Source organism: Leptinotarsa decemlineata, unplaced genomic scaffold, assembly GCF_025532065.1.
Source record: "Leptinotarsa decemlineata unplaced genomic scaffold, Ldec_3_MD MMD2_tig00026340_RagTag_RagTag, whole genome shotgun sequence".
In the NCBI taxonomy this organism is placed as follows: Eukaryota; Metazoa; Arthropoda; class Insecta; order Coleoptera; family Chrysomelidae; genus Leptinotarsa; species Leptinotarsa decemlineata.
The window spans coordinates 11,933,263-11,957,439 of NW_027412694.1; the positions used below are offsets into that span (position 1 = coordinate 11,933,263).

At 33.6% G+C, this 24,177-nt stretch overlaps 1 protein-coding gene and 1 long non-coding RNA gene across 4 annotated transcripts in view; one reads left to right on the forward strand and one right to left on the reverse strand.

Moving 5' to 3' along the window:
* Positions 1–22,955, reverse strand: part of tup (LIM1_Isl and LIM2_Isl domain-containing protein tup) — a 126,745-nt gene extending 103,790 nt beyond the window's left edge. For both annotated transcript variants that reach the window (XM_074183422.1, XM_074183421.1), the window contains exon 1: positions 22,678–22,955. In XM_074183422.1, coding sequence (XP_074039523.1) covers positions 22,678–22,807 — 130 coding nt within the window. In that variant the 5' untranslated portion in view covers positions 22,808–22,955. The remainder of the gene's footprint in view (positions 1–22,677) is intronic.
* LOC141485864 (uncharacterized) overlaps positions 1–24,177 on the forward strand; it is a 74,326-nt gene that overhangs the window by 44,423 nt on the left and 5,726 nt on the right. The window contains exon 1 of one of the 2 annotated variants that reach the window (XR_012467497.1): positions 22,972–23,433. The exons of the other annotated variant lie outside the window; for it this stretch is intronic. This is a non-coding gene — a long non-coding RNA (uncharacterized lncRNA). Of the gene's footprint in view, positions 1–22,971; positions 23,434–24,177 lie in introns of those variants that run through there. 2 annotated transcript variants of the gene reach the window in all.

Genomic DNA, 24,177 nt, shown 5'->3' on the forward strand with positions numbered 1-24,177 from the left:
GCGTTTATGTGGAATAAACTTCCTGAGAACTTTTTCCAAACTAATTCAATCTCCAGCGATTTAATCCCAACGTGAATCGCTAATTTCACACAGGTACCGCTCTTAGGGGGCCTTAGCGATTTTTCTGTAGTGCTTGTATTATGTCCTTGAAAAAGACAATTGAAATCGAACTGATATAGGTAGTGAATTCTATAATATCTGATAAGAGTTAGGGATATATTATACTTATCAAGCCTAATCGTGGAAAGTCATCTTCGTTTCAAGCAGATTGGAGCCCAGCTCCCTTCTTACCCTTAGGACTGATGCTCGTCAGAAGGACGAGATCAAGCCTAATCGGTCCTAAGATCTCTTTATATTTGCAGAAAAAAGAACAATTCGAGAAGAAAGATTTTGAATTAGCCACGTGTCTGTTGACCAATAGAATTAATCGTGTCTACAGAGGTGTTGCCAAGTGTATTAGTTTTTTATATCCAATTTGACAGACGCCATTTTTGAATACAATTTATATATACAATTTTTATAATCCGATTTCTTTGTTACAATTTTCTAATTAAAAATTTGAAGTGAATCTTCTTTCTTACGTATAAACTTATATACTAACTGGATTCCGTGTTAGGAATCATACGTTAAAAGGTAAGACCTCGTTAGTCCTTAGCTCGCACAAGTTTCTCAACTTCTGAGAGTTGTCGTTCGTATGGGGGCGACAGCTGATTAACGGAAAAACAGATTTTAAACAGATTTTTTTTTAACTATAAATTGTTTTATTAAAAACTTTAATTTTTTGATTTTCAAAACTGTATATTATCAAGTAATGTATAAAATCATAGTTTAGTTAAATATTTTAATGATCTTTCGATTTTGTGTACTGATTTAAGATATATGAGTTATTTCCAACCATGGTTTTCGTGTACATTTCGTTTCACGTGGAGAATTTTTTCATTCATTTGAACGGTAACGGGTTCATATACACTTCCATTATTAAAATTTCAGTGATATCAACATGCAAATGTTTACTTTCAGAGATATTTTGAAAATAACGTTTTAATTGCGTTTTGTATTATTTGGATACCATGTATAATTATTTCTCCCTTTCAATGCATTTTTTGCATAGATTTAGTTCTCGAAAGTGACTGTGATTTTACTTTGAATCACGAATGAATCAGAAACTGTTCATACGCTCCGTGAATTTTACGATTTGGCAACGTTGAATATTTGTATTGTTCCTATTGGGCAATCGAACAAGAAGCAGGAAAATCCGATTTTTGATAATTAACTACGGAAAAACAACGGTAAGTATTTAGAGAGCTGAAACAAAGTGCGATTTCACAAAGTACAATTTGAAATTACTATCAAATGACCTGTTAACCAAAAATCATGAAACACACCCATTTAAGTACTTACAAATTAGTGAAGTTTTCTATATGAATGTGGCTGAAAAATCACACAGACTTTGAATGTGAAGGATTTTCGAAAGTGTTTAACGAGTACAATATGTGAAACTTCCGAAGTAGGGATGAACTGGGAGTATTTTATTGAAAATAAATTAATGTCTAAAAACGCCCGAAATAAAATAACACGTTCACCATTTTGTGATATAGTGAATATTTCTTGAGTTTCATTCCAACACCAAACTGTTAATTTTAACACCTCGACACGTGTTTCGATCATCAAGTGATCATCTTCAGGAGGAAGATTAAACTGAGTGATGATCACTAAATGATCATCTTCTTCTTAAAGATGATCATTTGGTGATCAATAAATCAATTTATTCAATTCACATACATATTCTTGTCTATAATAGATGTTAGCATATCTTTAAAATAATAATTACAGTAGATAAACAAAATAAAAAAAATAACAATAAATAAGTGGTGTTCAGTTCTTGGGAAACGCCTAAGCAAAGCTTGTGTTGCGTATTTTCCCAGATCTGAAACACAACCATAAATGTGAGAAAAAAAAACTATTCATTCTTTTCAGTAAGAAATGAACATTCATAATAAAAAAAATAGAAAGCAATGATCAATCTGAAGAAGTATTGAACCAGACAATAAGGCGAAGAGGAGGCAGGTGTGAGCTAAATAAAAAAAATCAGACATGATACAGTGAGTTGATTCAAATATTTCTTTTAAGAAATCAAAGTTGTGATCAATGAAGGATCTAATTGTTTTCTTGCGTTCATTGATATTTTTTATATTTCTTAGTTCAATGGGAACTTGATTGACAAGTTTCGATCCAAAGTAAGTTGCAAACCTTTGAGTATATACGTTTTTACAAAAAGGAACACTAATTGTTCTCTCGGATTTGGCTCGGGTGTCGTGTATGTGTGTCAGATATGTGAGAGGCGAGTTCAACGTTCATAGTACACAGTAATAGATGTATAATTTTTTTGTATCACTTGAAGATTATGTAAGTGTGTTTTATTCAACCCACCCCAAACAATAATACAGTACCTTATAATTGATTCAGCCAATGCATCGTATGTCATCAGTAATAAATGTTTATTTAGTATGTTTCTGAGTTGGTAGAATTTAAAAATAAGTTTTCTAAGCCTTTTCACGAGAATATGTACATGTTTGGCCCAGCGTACATGTTGGTCAAGTATCACACCCAGATATTTTATTGTATCCGTTTTCCTTATACGTGGACAAGAACGAATTAAAGGAGTTTGGCAGCTGGGAGTATGTATGAAAATGTTTCCCTCTAGTGGTTGGTCTCTTATTGTTGATGAAAAGGTTAAGAATTGTGTTTTATCGACGTTTAGACTCAGGAGACTAAAATTCAGCCACGAGAATATAATGTTCAATCCATTTTGTGCTTTTGCATAAGTAGAGTCACATGTGTTACCATAGAAAATCAATGCCGTATCATCGGCAAATCAAACAATATATATTAGAAATAGATTAGGACCCATGACAGTGCCCTGGGGAACACCCACGGTGACTGGTTGTGTCTGGCTATAAGTGTCGTTTATTTTGACCCTATGGTAAATAATTAGCTAGTAGTTCTAGAGGCTTCCTAACCTCTGTAACAAAATATCATGATTAACAGTGGCGAAGGCTTTGGCAAATCTAAGAACACCGCTAGAACTTTTTTCTCTTCAGTATTTTATTCACGAAGTGAAAAACGGCGTTTTCGGTTGACATATTTTCTCTGAATCCATATTGGCAAGGTGATAGAAACTGATGTTTTTTCAGGAAATTTACAAGTCTATTTTTTATGCATTTTCCAAAAAGTTTCGCAAAGTTATTAATTACCGATATAGGTATATAGTTTGTCTATAGTTTAGTTTGGAATCACGCCATTTACAAAATATATATGACATAGGGGATCAAAAAACATGTGTCGAGGTGTTAAAATAATGGTTTGGTATTGGGAAAAAACTCTACTACACCGAAGGTTGCAAACAGTACATCACAAGTTTGTGAAATGTTTAGCAGATTTTTAGTTCTATATTATTATCAATTCTAAAATTTGTATATTGTAAAATGGCAAATTTCAATTTTCTAGATCGAAAGTTGTTTCGTAATTTTGTACTATCGCTCTCAAATAAACATCTTTGTTCCATTTCTATATTTATTTTATTTTTCCTTTTGGAAGCTTCTCACTTTCTCTATAATGATGGAGAAGTATATGTATAGATGAGAAAGTAAAATTATTTATGAAAAATAAGTTACTGTAAGTAGGTATATATCTGGTTTCGAAACGCAAATACATAAAAAATGAATAACTGTAACTCTACCTTTGATGGATGAGTAATTGCAGACAGTATCTACTCTCCAGTGCCTAGATTTTAACAAAACCAGATAAAACGAAAATTGTAATAGCAATGAGACTTTGTAGCGCAAATAACTTTTTTGTAGACTAACATTGAAGAATTCAGACTCATTCCAAATGTATAATACCAAACATGCTAATTAATATCACCGTATTGGGAAACGGTATAGTTCGGCGTCAAAAAACCATAAAATATTAATTATGATAAACGTAGTAACTTATCCAGGTAGTAAATAAAAATAATTAAGGCAAAACGAACAATTATCTCCGTTTAAAACTGAAATGATATCAGCGATAAACTTACCGCTCGTTAGTTACTTATAGGTGTAATGCTATACGTACGTAATACCATAATGACATGTTACACCAATTTAATACCAATCTGATGATTTTTTTGTGACCTGATAATATGTGACATGATATTACTCAAGAATATTGCAATAACGCCTTTCTACATCTTGTTTATTCCAAAGAACAAAAAATAAGCTCTGACAATTTAGTGATATTGTTTGTTAACCAAGTCACAACTATGATCATCGGTATAATTGAAGAAATTTATGAAAGGTATTAAAATTCCTGGCACAATGCAAACTCGTTTCCATTGATAAAACTTATTTTTTCTATATTTCTCATTTTCATTTCGACTGATCTGGAGACTCACGAATTAAAAAAAAGATTTGAATTTCAGAGGTACGTACGGACTTGTGAAAAAATTACATTTTATTTTCGAACCATCATGAAGTGGTTTTACATCATTCCAGGATATATGTATCATAGTTGTTCTATAAAGAAATTACAGCATTAGAAAATTCAGAGAGTCTCTCTTCCACGAGCTTTCCATATGTAGAACTGAATAATATTTGTGGAATATGGCAACTATAGAGATATGCCTTCACAATTTGCTTCCTATTTTAGTTTTCACGAGTGGATTTGATGTGATCAAAAGCCAAAAGCAGGGGAAATTCATGGATGAAACACTCAAAACATTTTCAAACGTGTTTCTGGCTCATTAGCTGGCATCAGTACGGTATAGCCAAGTGTTGCCTAACATTGCACATTGCACAACTAAAGTGCTGAAGTATATATAGATACAGAAGTTAAGAGTCGGACGTAGCACTCAAGAAAGTGGCAAACCGTAGACACGTGTTTTGGACTTTTGTGTCTATGGTTTGCCACTTTCTCGAGTGCTATGTCTGATTATTAACACCTGTATCTATATCAAGACACTCAATAAGCTTCATATTTGTATTATTTCCTGGACCCGGATGTCAACGCAGGTAGCTATGGCTGCCTCCGTGGTCATTTTGATAGTTTTCTTGTAAACACAAGGTCTATTAACTGAAACCACAAATGTGTAGCTGGCTCCTGCTGGTGGCTCCGTGCATTTGCATTTCTTTCTTTTGGTAACCAAGTGTTGCCCATCCTTACACTTGACTGTACCATTCTGATGATGGGCCAAAAGCCCGAAACACGTGTCCATGGTTTGCCACTTTCTTGAAAGCTATGTCCGATTATTAATTTCTGTATCTATATCAAGACAATCAATAACCTCCATACTTGCATTATTTCCTGACCTAAGTGGTCATTTTGATAGTTTTCTTGTAACATAAGGTTTATTAACTGAAACCACAAATGTGCAGCTGACTCCTGCTGCTCCGTGCATTTGTATTTCTTTCTTTTGGTAACCAAGTGTTGCCCATCCTTACACTTGACTGCAGCATTCTGATGATGGGTCAAAAGCCCGAAACACGTGTCTATGGTTTGCCACTTTCTTGAGTGCTATGTCCATTGTACAAGATTGACACATTGTTGAAACACATTCATAGGTACCGAAATTTCTCAGACTATAGATTTATGAGTAATCACCGTAATCTGAAATCATGTAATATTGATAAATCACCGTTATCGATGGGAGAGTGTATTTCTCATATGATTACACAAATCTAGAACATAAACATTATAAGCAAGGTTCAAGTGCTTTCTTAGTTCTAGTGATATTTTTCTCAGCGAATTCAAACCTATCTTAAACATCGTTACTTTTATATTCATGTAAAGAGTTTTCGATAGCAGTAGCAATAGAACTTTTTCATTTGTATATGTAACATGTGTACATGTTTAGGTATTATATGATAAGAAATTCGAGTTGCATATTTTTTTATTTTTTTAATCGAATCAAAGCAGATTTCTTGTTTGCATATGAAATGAATTTGGGGTATTCAAGTGAAATTTTTGCAAAACCTGTATACTAATGTACAATTAAATGAAAAACTAGTTGTTATTTCAACACAGTATGTTACTGGCTAACCTTGGTGAAATCTATATATAGGTTTGATATTGCGCTGGATCCATCAGACATGACGAAATTCATTTCAAATTGGTACAATTCTTAGAAACTGTTTGCAAGTTTTTCTGTTGAAATTGTTTATCGGTGTCAGACGAACCCAGAAATTTGAATGCTTTTTAAAAATACTATAGTCAAACAGTTTATTGTGAGATTTTCACTGAAATGTAGGTACATATTCAATGGTTATGTAGATTGAATACGTTATAAATTTTCATCAAGTATCAACCGATTCCATCACATATATACAATATAATACAACTTAAAATATAATATAATCAACAAAATTCATATAAATAATATAACTTTATATACATACATAATTTGAACTGAACAAAAAATAATTTTTCAATTTCCATCATGAATAAATTTTAACAGTTCGCTCTTGAAAATCTTTAATGATGGAGTAGATTTAATTGAATCAGGTGAATTATTGAATCGTACAAAAACTTCAAAAAATAAACTGCTCATACTATTTCTTGTATTTTTTCTATTTATATGAATGTGGCTGTTGTGCCTAGTAGAATGGTGATGAATGTCCTTATTGAAAGTTATTAATGATAGCATTAATAACATTCATTTTATTTAATATTTTATAAATGAAAACCATGGAACAATTGAATAATCTTTTGGATACCGAGAGCCATTGTAAAGCAGATAGCATGGTAGCATGGTATATTATATATATATATATATATATACATATATATATATATATATATATATATATATATATATATATATATATATATATATATATACATATATATATATATATATATATATATATATATATATATATAATATACATATATATATATATATATATATATATATATATATATATATATAAATATATATAATATATTTGAAATGGTCGTTGAATGATAAGCAATTATCAAGTTGAAATCCCAAATACTTCACTGATGTTACTATTTCTATACGTTAATCTTCAATTTTTATATTTATGTTGTTTGTATGTTGTTTATTTGATTATATTTGAATTTAGTAGTAATTATCATTGCTTTTGTTTTTTTAACGTTAAGTTTCATTTCATTGGTTTTCAAATATTTTTTTAATTTCTCTAGAACTTTATTCATTCTGCCAACAGTTTCTTCTAAATTTACTCCAGTACAAGCCAATAAGGTATCATCTGCAAATAAGTTGATGAACTCACAGTCTGTAAATAATTCAATATCATTCAAATCTCAATGAATATTGTATGTTATGGTATATACTGATCGATATTTTCATTTTTATCTAAATTTTGATATTTTGTCTCTTTTCAGCTTATGATGTTGAGCGATTTTTGGTCAATTTTCCTCTACGAATTCAAATTGAACCAAAGCACTGCCGAAATAGCCCGCAAAATTAACCAGGCATTTGGCAATGATAGTGTTGATGAACGCAATGTTCGACGTTGGTTTGCGAAATTTCGTTGGGGAGATTTTAGCCTCGAAGATGAACCCTAAAGTGGTCGACCTACAGTAATCCAGGACGAGGATTTGAGAAACCTGGTGGAGATTGACTCATCACAAACGGTGCGTGTGATGCGAAATAACTGGGTGTCGTAGATTCTCTACGACAACAGGAGATGTTCAGGGTATAATGGTTGGATACCGATGAGTCACTCAGGCACATCCCAACAGCGAAAACCCACCAAAAAAGACCTAGGTTACTGTATGGCGGACAGCGGCTGGTGTGATTCACTATAACATTCTGCAACCGGGCCTAACTGTCACAGCAGAGTTCTATTGTGAGTAAATTGACAAAAAGTACCAAAAATTGCATCAACAGCAACCGACACTGGTCACAAAGAGGTCAGATCCTGCTCCACGATAACACCCGTTGAATGTCTGCCTTAGCCACTACCCATACCTCTCGCGAACCGACTACCATCTTTTCAAGCATTTTGATAACTTTTTCACCGGTTGAACCTTCGCCAATAAGGATCACGCAAAAACTGCCTTCGTCAACTTCATCGAATCTCAAGCACACAATTTTTATGCTGACGGAATTAATCGAATTATGTTACGTGACTGTGAGTCTACTTTTAAACGAACAAAACTTTCCAAACAATCAATATACAGTTATTGACGAAAAAAATTATACTCTTTCACAGTCACAGAAAAATTAACCATATAGTATCCTGACACTTTGATGTGTTTAAGTTCAGAAAATACCTATTAAGATTTTCGAAATAAATGAAGAAAGAATGGCATTAAAACCAAATGATAAAACGTACCTACATGAATTGGTGAAAAATTTCAATTCTTGGATTTTTATTTGAAAATTGGGTAAGCTTTGGGTTTTGTTTTTAACTAGATCAAGTTGTTTGACAATATTTTCATAGGTGACGTAATAGTCCTGCAATATTGAATTTGAAGAAAATGGCTCTTACTCCGCCATTATTAAAGGAAACGGTCACTTGTATTATATCGTAAACAAGAGAAATTTCTATCATATCGTACTGTAGAGAAATATATATTCTATCAAATGGCCTGGAAAAATTTATAGGGTTTCATTTGAAATTTTTGACTAGGGGTGCATTTCGTGGTCAAAACGAAGTAGGTTTTCAATTGTTTCTTCATCAGAAACACCGGCTCCAATGACTTATACCTTTGTTCCGGATTCAAAATTCGTCAGCTTAGAAACAACGATTTCGTTATCATCAGCAGGTATAACTGTCAGAACATTTTAAATCACATGATTCTAGAAAGTTCAAATCAACTCTCAAACAAAGGTTACTCAAACACATCTTTGTGTCTAAGTAACCTTCTGAAGAAGATGAGTATTTATTAATAATTGCAAGTGAAATCTCATTAGGTCCTGCCTTATTTCAATATGCATTTCAATGTTTGTTTTAGAGATTCTGCAATATGCAAATTGTACAAGTTCATCTTTCTTTTCTGTTAGCTCAACTCATACCAGGTATACATATTACATATATTTGCATTAACAATGTTTTCGTTGACGTATGTTACGAATTTTATTAAATAAATGAATATCGAATCAAATCTTATCTCCTAGGTTTTTGTTTCAACTTTTTTTTTCTAGTTTCAGAGTAGGGACAAAAGAATCAAGCTTCTTTCATCTCAATTTCAACAAATTCTAATTAATGGTACAAGATATTGTGAATAAAATCGATGAAATATTGGACAGAATAAAACACAAGTGATTAATTTATAGGCAATTTGTGTCGTGGTTTTGTGAATCCAACGAAACATAGTCACTCACGAAGCTTAAGTGTTCTGCCAACCCTATCGAAAGTACTAGAAAAAGTCCCTGAACTGCAACTGATACTATTTGATTACTTCAAGGCATTCGATACCTTGAGACATGCGACTCTTCTCTCTATCTTACACTTTATAGGATTTTCAGCAAATCGAATAAAATCAAAATCAAATCAAAAATCAAAAAATCTTTATTTCCGTAGACCTAGGGAAGGCATGGAAAAAGTCACATAACTCAGTACAATTACAATGAGGTCACAATCTTAAAACAACATAATTATATGACATATTATATAACATTTAGACCATAAATGGGATACAGAAATTAAAATTTAAAATTCCAATTCAGACTGAAAAAATTCATCAAGCGAATAAAATACCTTTTCACATAATAGTTTCCGAACTTTTTGTTTAAAGAGCTTCACACTAGTTATTTTTTAACGGATATTTGGAGCTTGTTGTACAGTTTTATTGACATGATATGAGGTCCATTAGTCACCGTGGCTAACTTATGACTAGGAATAAAAATAGTTTTTTCTCAAGGTGAAGCCCGAAAGAAGACATGTATCATCTCTGTTCTGAAACTTGACAGGAATCGATTGGTTTTTTAAAACAAATTGTTCTAATAATCTTTTTCTGGAAAATTAATAAGTAACTGATTCTATTGCAGTTGCCAAAACAAATAATACAGTATTTGAGGGCATAGTAAACATATGCATAATAGTAACTTTTAAGAATTTCAATAGACACAAAATTACGCAGATTCCATATAACGAAACAATGTGTCGCTAATTTCTTCAGTATGGAATCAACATGATGATTCCAATTGAGTTGGGAATCAATAAAAACTCCTAAAATTTTTTTATAGTTTACCTGTTTAATACTTTTAATCTCAGACCTAACCAATACACCACAATCAGTTTCCTGAATTGTAAAGAGAATGGTGTTGGTTTTAAGATTATTTAGAATCAAGCCATTCTTAGAACAATAATTTTGCATGTTGGATACAGCATCATTTGCTCTTACTGACAATGTTTCACATTCCGAACCACTGACAGTGTCATCAGCAAATTGTATAGAGCACTGTGGATGATTAATTTTTGAAAGGTTATTAACAAATAAAATAAATAATGTAGGTCCCAAAACACTACCTTGGGGCACACCTGTAACAACGTTTCGAGATTCAGAGAAAAATGACCCAGTCTGAAGCCTAACTTTAACTACATGTGTACTACCAGTTAAAATTCAAGTTCAATTATTAAGTCGTATCTATCTGATAGATCACAACAGGAAAATTCAGATGATTGTATTTTGGATTCTGTGTTCATATGTTGGGGTATTCCCAGTGATGGATTACCGCTTATACCCGTGAGGTCCTGGCCTAGAGCGGCACGATTTGGAGGGGCGGCAAAATTTTGAGAACGTTAAAATTCAAGAGCCGAGGAAATATATTAAAAATTTATTTTTAATCTATTAAAAATTTTCTATGGGCTATAACATAATTCATTTCTTCATTGATTTTTCAATTTAAGGGTGCATTATTAGTATTCTGATGAAATCCAATTATAGTCTTTATCGAAGAAGGTTATCAAAAAGAAACAATCTTATTAATAATCATCTATGCGAATTACTAAGTAAGTTTTTACTTTTGTATCTTTGATGAGATTTACTCTTACATATATATACCATTTGAAGTTACTTATTCGTTTTTTATTTTAATTTCGATCTTGAATGGAAATATGTATAAATTAACATTTGGATTTTATTTAGAATTCGGATGATTTTTTTATTTATTCAAAATAAATTATGATTTTTCCATATCAATCTTTTTTAGAAATAAGTCGGAAAAAATGTAATATAGATGACAGACACCTATATCTTTCTTAAAATTTTTGTGATCCAACGGAATCAACGGAGTGCTAAATCTTTTGCACTCCATTTGGCACTGATCAGGAGGTAAGGTAAGTAAAAAATTTTATGACACTTAGGCTAGGAGAAGATAAGATTGAAGTTGCTGATTATTGTGGGAATCATGGACTGATTATGGACAATAAGGTACGATTTAGATATAATGCCATCCAAAAACTCAAAAGTTGGTAATCATCGACCATTAGTGCTCACTGTTGACAGTTATTCTCGAAGAAATATGGACCGATGACGCCGCCAGCCCAAATACAACACCACACAGTGACTTTTTTGGGATGCATTTGACGCTCTTGGACCTCATGTGGATTGGTATCGTTCCAAATTTGCCAATTTTGTTTGTTCACGTACCCATTCATCCAGAAATGGGCCTCATCGTTGAAGATGATTTTTCGATGAAGATTAGGATCAGTCGCCAACTGCTCCAGAGCCCATTCAGCGAACACACGTAGTTGTATATGGTCATTTACCTTCAGTTCCTGGGTCAGTTGAATGTTGTACGGGTGCAGGTCCAAATTACAACGCAAAATTCGCCAAGTTGTAGTCTACAAAAGTCAGAGTTCTTGTGAGCGACACGAAATCGACTGCCTTGAATTCTCCTGCACACTCTCACAGACAGCGGTAATGTTTTCGGCAGATCTTCCGTTTCGTCGACGTACGGGTGTTGATCGATCATTCACTGGACCAGTAGACTCAAATTTATCCACCACATTTGCGAATTGTAAAATGGGTGAAGCGCGCGGTATGTTGCTCGACCCGAACACCCATTTTAATAAAACAATTTTATTATATATACGAGATGTTGGATGATATATCCGTCCATGGTTATTTGACAAAACAGACTGAATAGATGACAACTAATTTGACAGATGTAGCTTCAACAAAATGGCCGTTATCACTTGTCAAAGTTCGGAAATCTCGGTTGGAAGACCGTATATAAGATAATACATGAATATTCATTCGTGATCTTCTGTTAGAAGACGAGTTTAGAACAGCGGTGGTCCTCCGGCGATATTCACCAGCACCGGGGCATTTAGCACCGGGGTGCTAATAGGCATCCGTCGCGCCGACTGCTACCAGTCCTGGTAGTTTATTGTAGAGAGACAATGTTGCCGCCACAGTGTTTGTTTATACCGTTGATTAGCAGTGCCGCCGCCGTTACCGCCGCGCCCCCGGTCATTAAAAATTACCTGCAGAGGTTTCACACCGGGTACCTACGAGGTGAGGTGCCCTTGGCGCTATTATGTTATTTATGATCGTGAATAACGTAAGAAACTGGTGAGTATAATTTCTGGTGTTACAAATCCGGAAACGGCGTTGAATCCTTCTGGTCGAACTATCATATGTACCTGATTCACAGTGTATTGCCAAAAAGGCTACTTGGAGACATATTCATGTCTAAGTAACCATCTATAGACGACTCATTCTAAAGATGAGTACTTTTCGATATTTTATTACAAAACTAAATCAGACAGAACTAGTTTCAGTCATCCCCTGATGATGCTGATCAGACTAGCGAAACGCCCGTCGAGAGACAGTAGGTATGTTTTTATATGGTATGGGAAAAGAGTTTTCAGACAGAAGAATTGAAGATAAATTTATGTAAAGAAGTTGTCAGATTTTTACACCCATATTGTCTAACATGTAATTAAAGGGGATGATCACATTGCAATACTGTAGTGAGTGCTTTCTTCAGAACTGACTCTCAGAACTTTTGATTCCCGATACATAATTGGGACGCTCGCCATGTTGTAAACCGGTTTTTGCTGATTTTACCATGCAACTGACTCACCCTTTTCAATTATTTGTCAGACTATAGTTGAACGATCTCTGCAAATATGTTTCTGAACTTAACTGCATAGGACAATAAGAATTAGTTGGGTCACAAAATTAGTCAGCAGGAATGAACATACATTTATACTGGACGTGAAAAATCATCCCCACCTCTCAACTTTTGAACGGAATATCAAAGTCGGATACAGTTTACCTGAAAAGGTACTTTTCAATACGGGCGAAAGATCATGTAATACGTCATTTGATAGGGCTTAATTTTTTAAATGAGACCAACCGTTCCTGAGCAGTTTTATATTATAATCAAGAATATGCGAACAAACGATAACCATCATACTTCAATAAAAAAATTCACTTAAAATTCACTTCGGTTCATTCCCATTCACTTCTCCACAATAATGAAATTTGTTCACAAATTTATTGCTTACATTATAGATTGTATCTGGGGTAATTTCTTTGCAAGTACATCTTATTCCATCCATGATTTTGGTAGATTTCACAAACAGCCAGAAATAATCTATAGGTGTCATATCAGGTAAGATCGGGGGTCATTCTGAGAGACCACGTGTTTGACTCCTGTTAAATTATCCCAGCAGATAGTTCTATTCATTTCATAAATTAACGGACCTGCAGTATATTGAATTATTCTTAGATAATGATACTTATTCCAAGAATTAAGGGTCAATAAGTTTAACTTACAAAAGGTATGAAATTAATTGTGAATAGACTTTATTAAGGTCAAAAAAGAAGTGAACGGAACTTTTGGTATAAACTTGAGTTCACAGTGAAACTTTTATTGGAATGATAATATGTATTGTTTATATTTATGTAGATTAAAAAAATATATAAAACTGTTAATGAATCATCAAGAACTGGTCCAATTTATAAAAATAAAGGAGTACTTAACGGGTACAAAATTGAAAAACATTGTAATTGAGGTAAAATATTAGCTCTATTATTTTGCCTCCAATCCAAAATTATACCTTTTTATGTACACTGTCTCGACATTAATCTCTCCGTTCAAAAGATAAAAGGAGTAAAAACTTCTTACTGTAGGTATTTATTATCACCCTCAGATGTTAGAACGGTAAAACTATCCATCAGTATATGTTTCTCACCTATATTGGTTCATCATCAATAAAAGAAGAACAACATAAAAATAGTTAATATAATGAAGTACAAAATACTTATATGGAGAAGAAGATATTTTATTTTGTAATGGAAAAAAGAAAATTGTCACATGGTACCAATGAAAGATGATCACAATGACATGTTAATGATAATGAAAAAATGTATTTTTCAAAGGTAGTAAAACGACGGAAGTTTGTCACATTATATCTATAAAAGATTTAACTATGGGAGGCTTAGAGCCTTCCAAGAACATACACAATTCTTTACAAATGCAATTCATCCAAGGCAAATATACAAATGCAACAAGTTTAGAATATCTCTCACATTTCTATTACGTTAGACACAGGAATAAACGTATAGGTACCTACTAAACCAGAAGAAATATATTACAAAATAATCAACTCCCTTCAAACAAGGAATAAATTAAAATTTAGATATCTGCCTGAACCAAGCTGATGCCAGAATATAAAGTCGAGCTGAAATGAATACACTGAGAAGTTGTAATTTTTGATTTGATGTTTAGAGAAATATAAACCCATTTAAATTTTCACAGCACAACAACAGTATTAATGTAATTTCACTGTTTATATACAGAGTGGTCCAACGAAAAGTATGTACCTTGCTTTTCCCCTTTTTTTGTAACTCAACGCAAAAATGCTCGGACAGGTCAATTTTGCTTTTGAGGGGGACACATTTTAGATGTATTTTTCTACCTGTGCCTTCAACCCCCTAGCGAGGGTGAGTAGCAACCCTAAAATTTTAAACGGAAAGTGGGGTCGAGTGATATATTATTTGAAAGAGCACAAAATTATCTTTCCAATGATACCTAATTTGTTGTATTTCACTCAAACATGCAGGTATTATGAAGAAAAACAACTACAACCCAGTACTTTGAAATGTGTAATTGACTTAGTAGAATCCTACTTCAGCAAGTGCTGAAAATGTGACCCATTTGCTTCCATACAATAATACAGATTTTGTTCAAATCTATTCCTAACATTCTGTAGCATATCAGGTGTTATACTTCTGCACTCTGCTGTAATTCGTTGGCGAAGATCTTCTATGGACTCGGGCTGCGTAGCAAAACATTTATTTTTCAAGTGTCCCCGAAGGAAAAAGTCTAAAGGCGATAAATCAGGTGACCTGGCAGGCCATTCGATGGGGCATCTCCTTCCAATCCACCGTCCAGGAAACCGGTCATCTAAACACTCTCTTACCGGAGCAACATAGTGAGGAGGTGCTCCATCTTGCTGGAAATGAAGCCGATCATCATTATGATTTTGGTCATTTTCAATTATTTCTGTTATGAGAGGATCAATTGTATCTTCAAGCATGTTCAGGTAGACCTCACCAGTTAAATTCCCAGGAATAAAAAGTGCCCCTTCGAAATGACTACCTAATATATGCCACACCAGGCATTGATTTTTTGAGGGTACTGGGTATGGACCTCTCGGAATAAGTGTGGGTTACTGTCATCCCAGTAACGGCAATTATGCCTATTCACAGCTCCATTAAAAAAAATGTACTCTCATCGGAAAAGCACGTGTTGAATGATAGGTGCGGATCATCAATTAGTAGCTGGCTCAGTTGTTCACAAAATTGCAGCTATTTATCAGGATCATCTTTATTGAGTTCCTGTACTAATTTAATTTTGTACGGATGAAATTTATAGGCTTTTAATATCCGTATTATGGACGAACGGGAGACACCTGAGACTGCAGCAAGCTGACGGGTACTTTGAGTATGATTCAATTCAACATGTCCCAAAACAGCGACTTCCACTGCTTCATTTCTGATCGGTTTCCGTGGCTGGTGTTTCACATTACAGACAGATCCGGTATCGACAAACTTTTGGACTAACTTGGCAACGTACGAATCATTCACATTTTTCCCGGGATGACTGTTATTAAGGAGGCGAGCAGTAAGTCTAGCACAACTATTATGTTGATAATAAAGTTTAACAATTTCAACTCGTTCAGGAATAGAATAAACCATTCTTACAGTAAAGTTGAAATAATTTCAAAAGCAACCGAACTGAATCAATGAACGTTTGCCTAAATTCTTTTTGTATACTTATTTACTGCTGTTATTTGAACCAAAAAACGCACGAGAGAAATTGAGAAATGTAGTAGAGATAAATATGCCGTTTTTTCCGCATCAACACCAAAAATATCGAGTAAATGTTCTTGCTTTTTTTATAATTATTCATATAAAATGTGTTCCTCTCAAAAGCAAAATTGACCTGTCCGAGCATTTTTACGTTAAGTTACAAAAAAAGGATAATAGAATGGTGCATACTTTTCGTTGGACCACTCGATATGGTTATGGTCAATTAGCAACATTAATTCTATTCTATTACATCATACCCTTTGACGCGTTCGATTACCATTTTCTGATGAAGAAACTGAGGCTATATGAATTTGACTAATCATCAGTAAGCATCACATTCATTATTTAGTTACTTCACTGCTGGTGGTGAAACTAGCTCGCTTGAACTTGGCACACACAAGGGATTCAATACCCTATGGAATGTAAGGAATATAGCAAATGGCAATGCAGCACTCCTTTATCATGCTGACAGAAGCATATAGTCCAAGCTGGCTTCGAAAATGTGCAAGAGTTTTCTGAAGGCTAATATTTTCTGATCAGGTAATATCTTAGTAAATTCATACACTATGCCTTACGATTTTCTGATTGATTTGGCCGTTACTTGATGAAGATCGATAGTAATCTCATAAACTACACCTCACGATTTTATCTCCACAAACTTTATTTGAAAAATATATCACAATATTTTTCGCTAACACAGTAGCTTCTTCAACAGTGATTTGAATACTACAAGTTGCTTCTTACGCTAATATTTATATATACCACAGGTAACTGGAACTGGAACATTCCCAGATATTTGGAAATTAGCTAAAGTATGTCCTGTATATAAAAGTGGTGAAAAATTATATATAGAGAATTACAGACCCATATCTATTTTATGTATGTTTTCTAAAATTTTTGAGATTATTTTTTATAACCGCATATATGCTTCTGTTCAACGGCAACTATCTCAACATCAAAATGGATGTGTTACTAAGCGTTCTACTGTTACAAATATAGTCATTATTACTCAATTTATTTCCGATGCATTAGATAACAAAGGCCAAGTTTATGTTATATACATGGATTTCTCTAAAGCACTTGATATAATTGATGATGGTGTCTTCCTCAATAAACTGATGAGTTTTAGTTTTTCAAATACTGCCTGTCAGCTGATGCAATCCTATCTGACATGTAGAAAACAATTCGTGTCCTATAACGGTTATAAATCTAGAACATATATAGCTTCTTTTGGTGTGCCTCAGGGCTCCAACCTAGGTCTTCTTTTGTTTTTATTGTTCATTAATGACTTATGTGAGAGTTTAGCTTGTGAGCGGTTATGCTTCGTGGATGACTTGAAATTATTTTCTATAATTAAGGAAGTAGGGGATTGTGTAAATCTTCAATCTCAATTACAATTTCTTGTTGCTTGGTGTAGCAATAATAAATTGAAAGTCAATGTGGAGAAATGTAAAGTAGTGAGTTATAGTCGAAAAAAAGAGGTTTATACATTCCCTTATGTAATACAGGATTCAGATCTGCTGAGATGTAATGAGATCAAATACCTAGGGGTAATATTCGATCATAAATTAACATTTGGTAGACATATTTTACAAAAAGTATCAAAATATTTCAGAGCTTATGGTTTCATTGTTAGAAGTTGCAGAAACTTTCATAATATTAAAGCCACGAAGCTGTTGTATTTCACCTACGTACGTTCGAAGAAAGAATATGCAAGTATCGTCTGGAATCCATTCTATGAGATTCATAACATAGCCATTGAAAGATTTCAAAGAAAGTTTTGTAAATTTCTAATTTTCAGAATAGATGATTCTTACCCTGAGAGAGGTATCAGTAATGATGTCATATATGAACGTTTGTAACTTTTTAGTTTAGAGCATCGCAGAAAATGTGCGTCGCTCATATTTTCATTCAAGTTAGTGAATGAGAGAGTTGACTGTCCTAAAATTCTTGAACAAATTGACTTCAATGTACCACGGCCAGCTTCACGATCTCAATCCATTTTTAGACCTCTCAGAGCAAGAACTAACATTATGCTCAATTCACCAATATATGTTATGTGCACAAATTTCAATAGCATTTGTGCCCATGGTGATTTATTATTCACTAACCTTTATAACATTATTAGAATTGCTGACATGTACTTGAAATAGGTAATTAGAATTAGTTTTTCTTTTTTGTTCATTTTATTTTTCGTTTATAGTTAAGTATTGTGAATAAAATTTTATATTATCCTGTTAATGGGTAACTGTTGGTTACCCATTAACAGGATATTGCTATTATTACCTACTACAACTACAATTGGGACTACCTTCATCAAATTACCTAAACCTCTACAATTCTTATATACCTGAGATACCTCTTCAATTATCATTATCTGAAGCATATTACCTCACTTCTACATCAATAATAATACTTCCTCGGTTGGTCATTCACTAGAATGTTTGAATTTTTAAGTTTATTAATTTCCATTGCTTCCAAATGATTCAGTCTCAAATCTTTATTTTCTATGTGTAAAATTCCAAACTCTTCGTTAAATATATGATTCTCTTTTGAAAGATGATTTGAATATATTGAACTTGTTTTCTTATTCACATAGCTCATATGATGTTCCTGGATTTAATTCCTGAATGTTCTGCCAGTTTGACCAATATATACATTGGGACATGTTCCACAGTTTAATTTATATAGGTACTCCTGATTTCTCGAATTTGGATGTTTTGCCTTTATTATTTTTAACTAACTTTCCCAACGTATTACTTATCCTATATGCAATTTTAATATCTCGTTTCCTTAAAAATGAAGTCACTTTTTCCGTTGTTTGTCCAGAATACGAAGTTCTATAATTTTGATTTTGATTATCTAACTTATGAATGAATGAATGACTTTTTTGAATAGTATTTTGTTTATTAATTCGGCTTTGAGACCATTGTTTTCTGCAATATGCTTGAGTTCTTTATTGAAATTATTTATCTATTGAAAGAGGAACATTGACTAATCTGTGAATCATGCTATTATAAACTGCTACTTTGTGTTGATATGAATGGGTAGAATCGTAATGTATAGTAGGTATAGCAGTGAGCTGGCTAATAATTTGTGTTGATGGTCATTTCTTCACAAAAGTTTTCTTCAACTTGGAAATCTTCCTTTTTTTTCAACCTGATCCTTATCCATGAATTCGTTAATGTTTCCTTTTTCCAGGATAAAATCTTCAAGAAATCACCATGGAGGTTCAAGTTCTCTTCCATCTTGAAAGTGGAAGTATAGTCGATGTAAGCGATATTGTGCACTCTTAAAGTTGGTGGCACTCTCAGAGGCAAAAAAAAAACAATGATGAACCGGCATCGAACTAGTCCACGTGGACTGTAGACTTGGCGGTTTGTATTGGATAATTTTTACTAAACGAGTTTTATGATTGGCTGAAGAGTTATATAATTAAATTCGTTACGGTGACGAATACAAATCGGGAATGCGGGTATGGTTATCGCCGTCGTGTTCACTTCAGGAACTGATCGCGATTTGAGTGTTGAAATTCGATATTGGTGCAGTAATAATTACTTAAAATTTGTTATCTGTTTAAAATGTGGCGTCCTTGGACAAATACTAATAGTAATAACGAGTGTGATAACAGTGCAGACTTTTTCCAGTGTAGTGATTCCAATAGTGATGTAGAACAATGCGAAAAAGAATTACCAGTGAATAAGATTCGGATGCATTTCAATATTGAAACACCGAGAGTATGTTTCAATGTATATAAGAATCTAAATCTTAAGTTTGGTTTCGGGGAAAACAAACTATTAGAAGCAACATCAGATTTGACCAAAATTCCTTTCGCAACTGTACGTAAATTAGTCAAAAATAAACCTTATGAACGCAAGACGCGATGTAATACAGGATTACCTACCAAAACCTTTAGATGTTCATCTAATAAAATCATTAAAAAAACAATATACGACTATTACCAAAACAATGCGATTTCTACAACTGAAATCATAAAGAAGAAATTGAATACTTCCGGTTATAACGTGAGCTGTTGTGACAAAACTATTCAGAATTGGATAAAGAAACTAGGATTTATATTTGAAATAATGGACAAACGTCAAGCAGTTATGTAAAGCAAAAGAATAGTGGAATTGCTTATAAATACTTAAAACAAATAACTAAATATATAGACAAGAACAACGGCAAATTTTCTATTTGGACGAAACTTTGTATGACACTCACGACAGGGTCTAGAAAAGGTGGACTGATGGTTCGAGAATGTGTACGCCTAACATGCCTGCCAACAAAAGATCGCGACTAATCATTGTGCATTGCGGAGGACTGCAATATTGACTATAATAAGAACATAAAAGCTAATATTTTCGGGGAATGGTTTGAAACCACATTGATCCCAAATTTCGATGCGAATAGTGTAATAGTTCTTGACAACGCTTCCTATCATTCGCAACAGCTCATCAAAGTACCGAATGAAAATTCGAAGAAAGATGAAATACAAAGTGTTTTAATGAATAACAATTTGTATTTTGAAGATTACTGCACTAAAAATCAACTACTTGAAGTTTTACAGACAAAAGCATTCGAAAAAGTGTATGCAATTGAGAGTATTGCTGAAAATTTGGACACACCATACTTTTTTGTTTTTTCAATTCCATTGAGTTGATTTGGGGAAAATTGAAACAAAGCATTAGGCGTAAAAATAATTTTCCAAAATTTGATAAGAAGGTAATAGAGCTAATTAAAGAAGAAGTATCTAATAATACCGACGAAGACTGCAAGACAAGGATTTGAAAAAAAAGGATCAAAGAATTTGCATAAAATTTTGTATAAAAAATGGAAATAAGTACTCAAAAACACTTGAAATGTTGAAAGTGGCATACGGTGATTGTACTCTGAGTCATTAAAATGTGTACGGAGAATTGTCGAGTCACTATTAGATAAGTTACTGAGGATGCAAATTTCTTCAAAAATTTTGGGCATGAAGCGTGTGACAGCGAAGTTCGTTCCGAAATTACTGAATTTTGACCAAAATAACCGTCCCATGAGCATCGATCAAGAGCATCAAAGTTCAATTGTCCCAATGGAAGAGCCCAGGAGAGCCAAGACCAAAAAAGTACGTCAAGAGTTCTTGCAACATGGTCGTACGGTCATTAAGAAGTATTACCATGGAGTTATGCACCGCTTGCGAGAAGCAATACGAACCAAATCGATTGGTATTGTGGAAAAACAGTTCATGACTTTTGCACCTGCTCACTCGTCATTGCTTGTTCGTAATTTTTTAGCCAAAAACACCATAATCATGCCTTAGCCACCGTATCCACCAGATTTGGCCCCCTGCCACTTTTTCCTGTTTCCAAGATTAAGGATTCGAAAAAAGGCTGGCACAAGTGTATTTTATCAGAGACGGACTACTTTGAAGGGGACGAAATAGAAATTGGTGAATAAATAATGTTTGAGAAAAATTAAATTTAACCTGATTTTTTGAACAGACAGCATATATCTATTGCAGGTTTGTCACCTGTGATATAACAGTATCACAAATTTTGTTATGAGTTTCTTAATAGTTTAGTTTTAAACATAATTTGCATTTCAGGTTTCATAGTTTGATCAGGGATATTAATCATTTTCAAAAACCAATGTGTTTGAGTGGTAATGCTGTAATTTTAGTACTTAACCGAAATCAAAATAAAATACAAAACAATTTCGAAATTGGCTCATATTTTCTTTAGGTAGGTACGTGGGAAGGGAAAAACAAAATTCAGAATGAAAAAACAATAAAGTTATCAATTTTAACGGCATGATCGGTATCAATAAAAGAATTTTCTATGTACCTTGATAATCTTCTTCTTGATATGTGATTGAATTGGCCGACACCTGTCAGATATAACTTCGGATACGATTACGAACAAATTCAGAAATAAAAATAATAATTAATCAATAACTTTTGATGACCAAAGTACCTATATATGTAAATGGTACCTATTCCCACTATATAAAGTGTATGCATTTGATTATGTATGTAGATTTATCCGGTACCTACAAACAGGTTAGGACTGTTCACACATACCTATCAATGTGAATTCTCATATACATAATTATATGAATTGACCGTTTCTAGGTAAGTAGGTTGCATTAAAAACCTGAAGTTAATCTCGTTTTTCAAAAGTATGTATATAATCACTTTTCTGGAGACTCTGGACTCCCCGGTAAGTAAAGAGGTGATGTACGAAAAAAGTGAAAATCAGTTTTATACCGGGGAGGATCTAAAAGTTCGTTCATTAGCGGTTCTAAGTCACTTGTCTTTCAAACAGAGAAATGTTGAACCTCCATCAAGGTAATAGGTAACATTTTCATTGATCAGCTGATAAAACTTACTATTCTGGGATTCGACGGAACAAGAGTCGCTCATCTGATGTGGGTTCATGACGAGGCTTGGCTGGACCAAACCTCTGTGATGCATTGGGATCTGGTGCATTGCCAGTCCGCCTTGCTCTGACATCACCATACGAACCGCACTAGGTGGAACAGTTCACTGTAAATTCACTGAATCCAATCAAAACAACTAAAACAATACGTCACAATCCTTAGATCCGTTAGTTTTTGTTGCGGTGTATGTGTGCGAGTACATGCGACTACCCTATACCGACCAAGGTTGGCGACCGACTGAGGAGCGCTGCTCGATAAATCCTCGGAAGAAATCGGGTAGGGGAGTTGATCGCGTAACTCTCCCTTCTCCCAGACGTAACGCCCGCCGAGAATGCGTGTTCTCTCTCCCGATTGGTCGGAAGTGTTGATGGCACAGCACAAAATGGTCGGCAAATAATCAATAACTGCCTCCTGATTTCGTCCCCTATAACGAACCAGTGTTGAATATGCTCTTCTTCTTTGTTAGTCATGTAAATTTAACCTTGTTGACTACCGAATTGTAAATTTAAATGTAAGGATTGAGAGTTTGGTTCGCAGAGGTGTTCCATCGGTTGGTCCTTATCTTTTAAAATCAGTGATACCTACAGATGATGTACCTACAATATGATGATAGATTATACCTACAGGTTGCTGTTGTTCTGCTTCCCAAACTGAATGTTTTCGTCTATATCTTATATCTAACTATCCATTTCAGTCCTTATTGTGGTAGATACCTATGTATTGATATGAACAATTTGAACTTTTACAATACACCAAATTACTTACTTAAGCGCCATCCATTAAACTGAAGAATTCAAATCAAATTCAAATAAAATCAAACACAAGGAAAGAATTGGGCTTAGAACTTGCCCTATGCGGTACACCTGTTGTTATTTCAATATAATCAACTTATACTCTCTGATATCTGTGTTTCAGATAGTTTTCTGAAATTTTCAATGCTGGACCGCGAATCCCTCCCACATTTAGTCTTTCTAATAATATTTCGTGGGATACTGTATCAATAGCTCTTGCTAAGTTGAGAAATATACTTAAACATTTACCTGACTTGTCTAAGCAGTCAACAATCTCTTTTGTGAGATTAATTATGGCGTGTTCTGTGCTTAGATTATTTCTAGAACCAAATTGTCTGTTAGATATTATTGGATTATTCTCAAAAAAATCAATGATGAAATTTTTCAAAAAATTTCGCTAAATTATTTATGACTGAAGTTGGTCGACAGTTACCAGGATTTTTTCTATTTCTAGATTTAAAGACAGGTGTTGTATTACTTTCCTTTCATTGGTTTGGTATCATCAGTTTTGAAAAAGTTATATAGATTGACGATAGTGAAATGATGTGCATATGTATTGATTTCATTGTTTTCACGTTCAGGCCGTCAGGACCAGCTGAAGCTTTATTTTTTAAGTTGGGTATGCGTTCAAAATTATTTCATTTTCCGAGACAGGTCT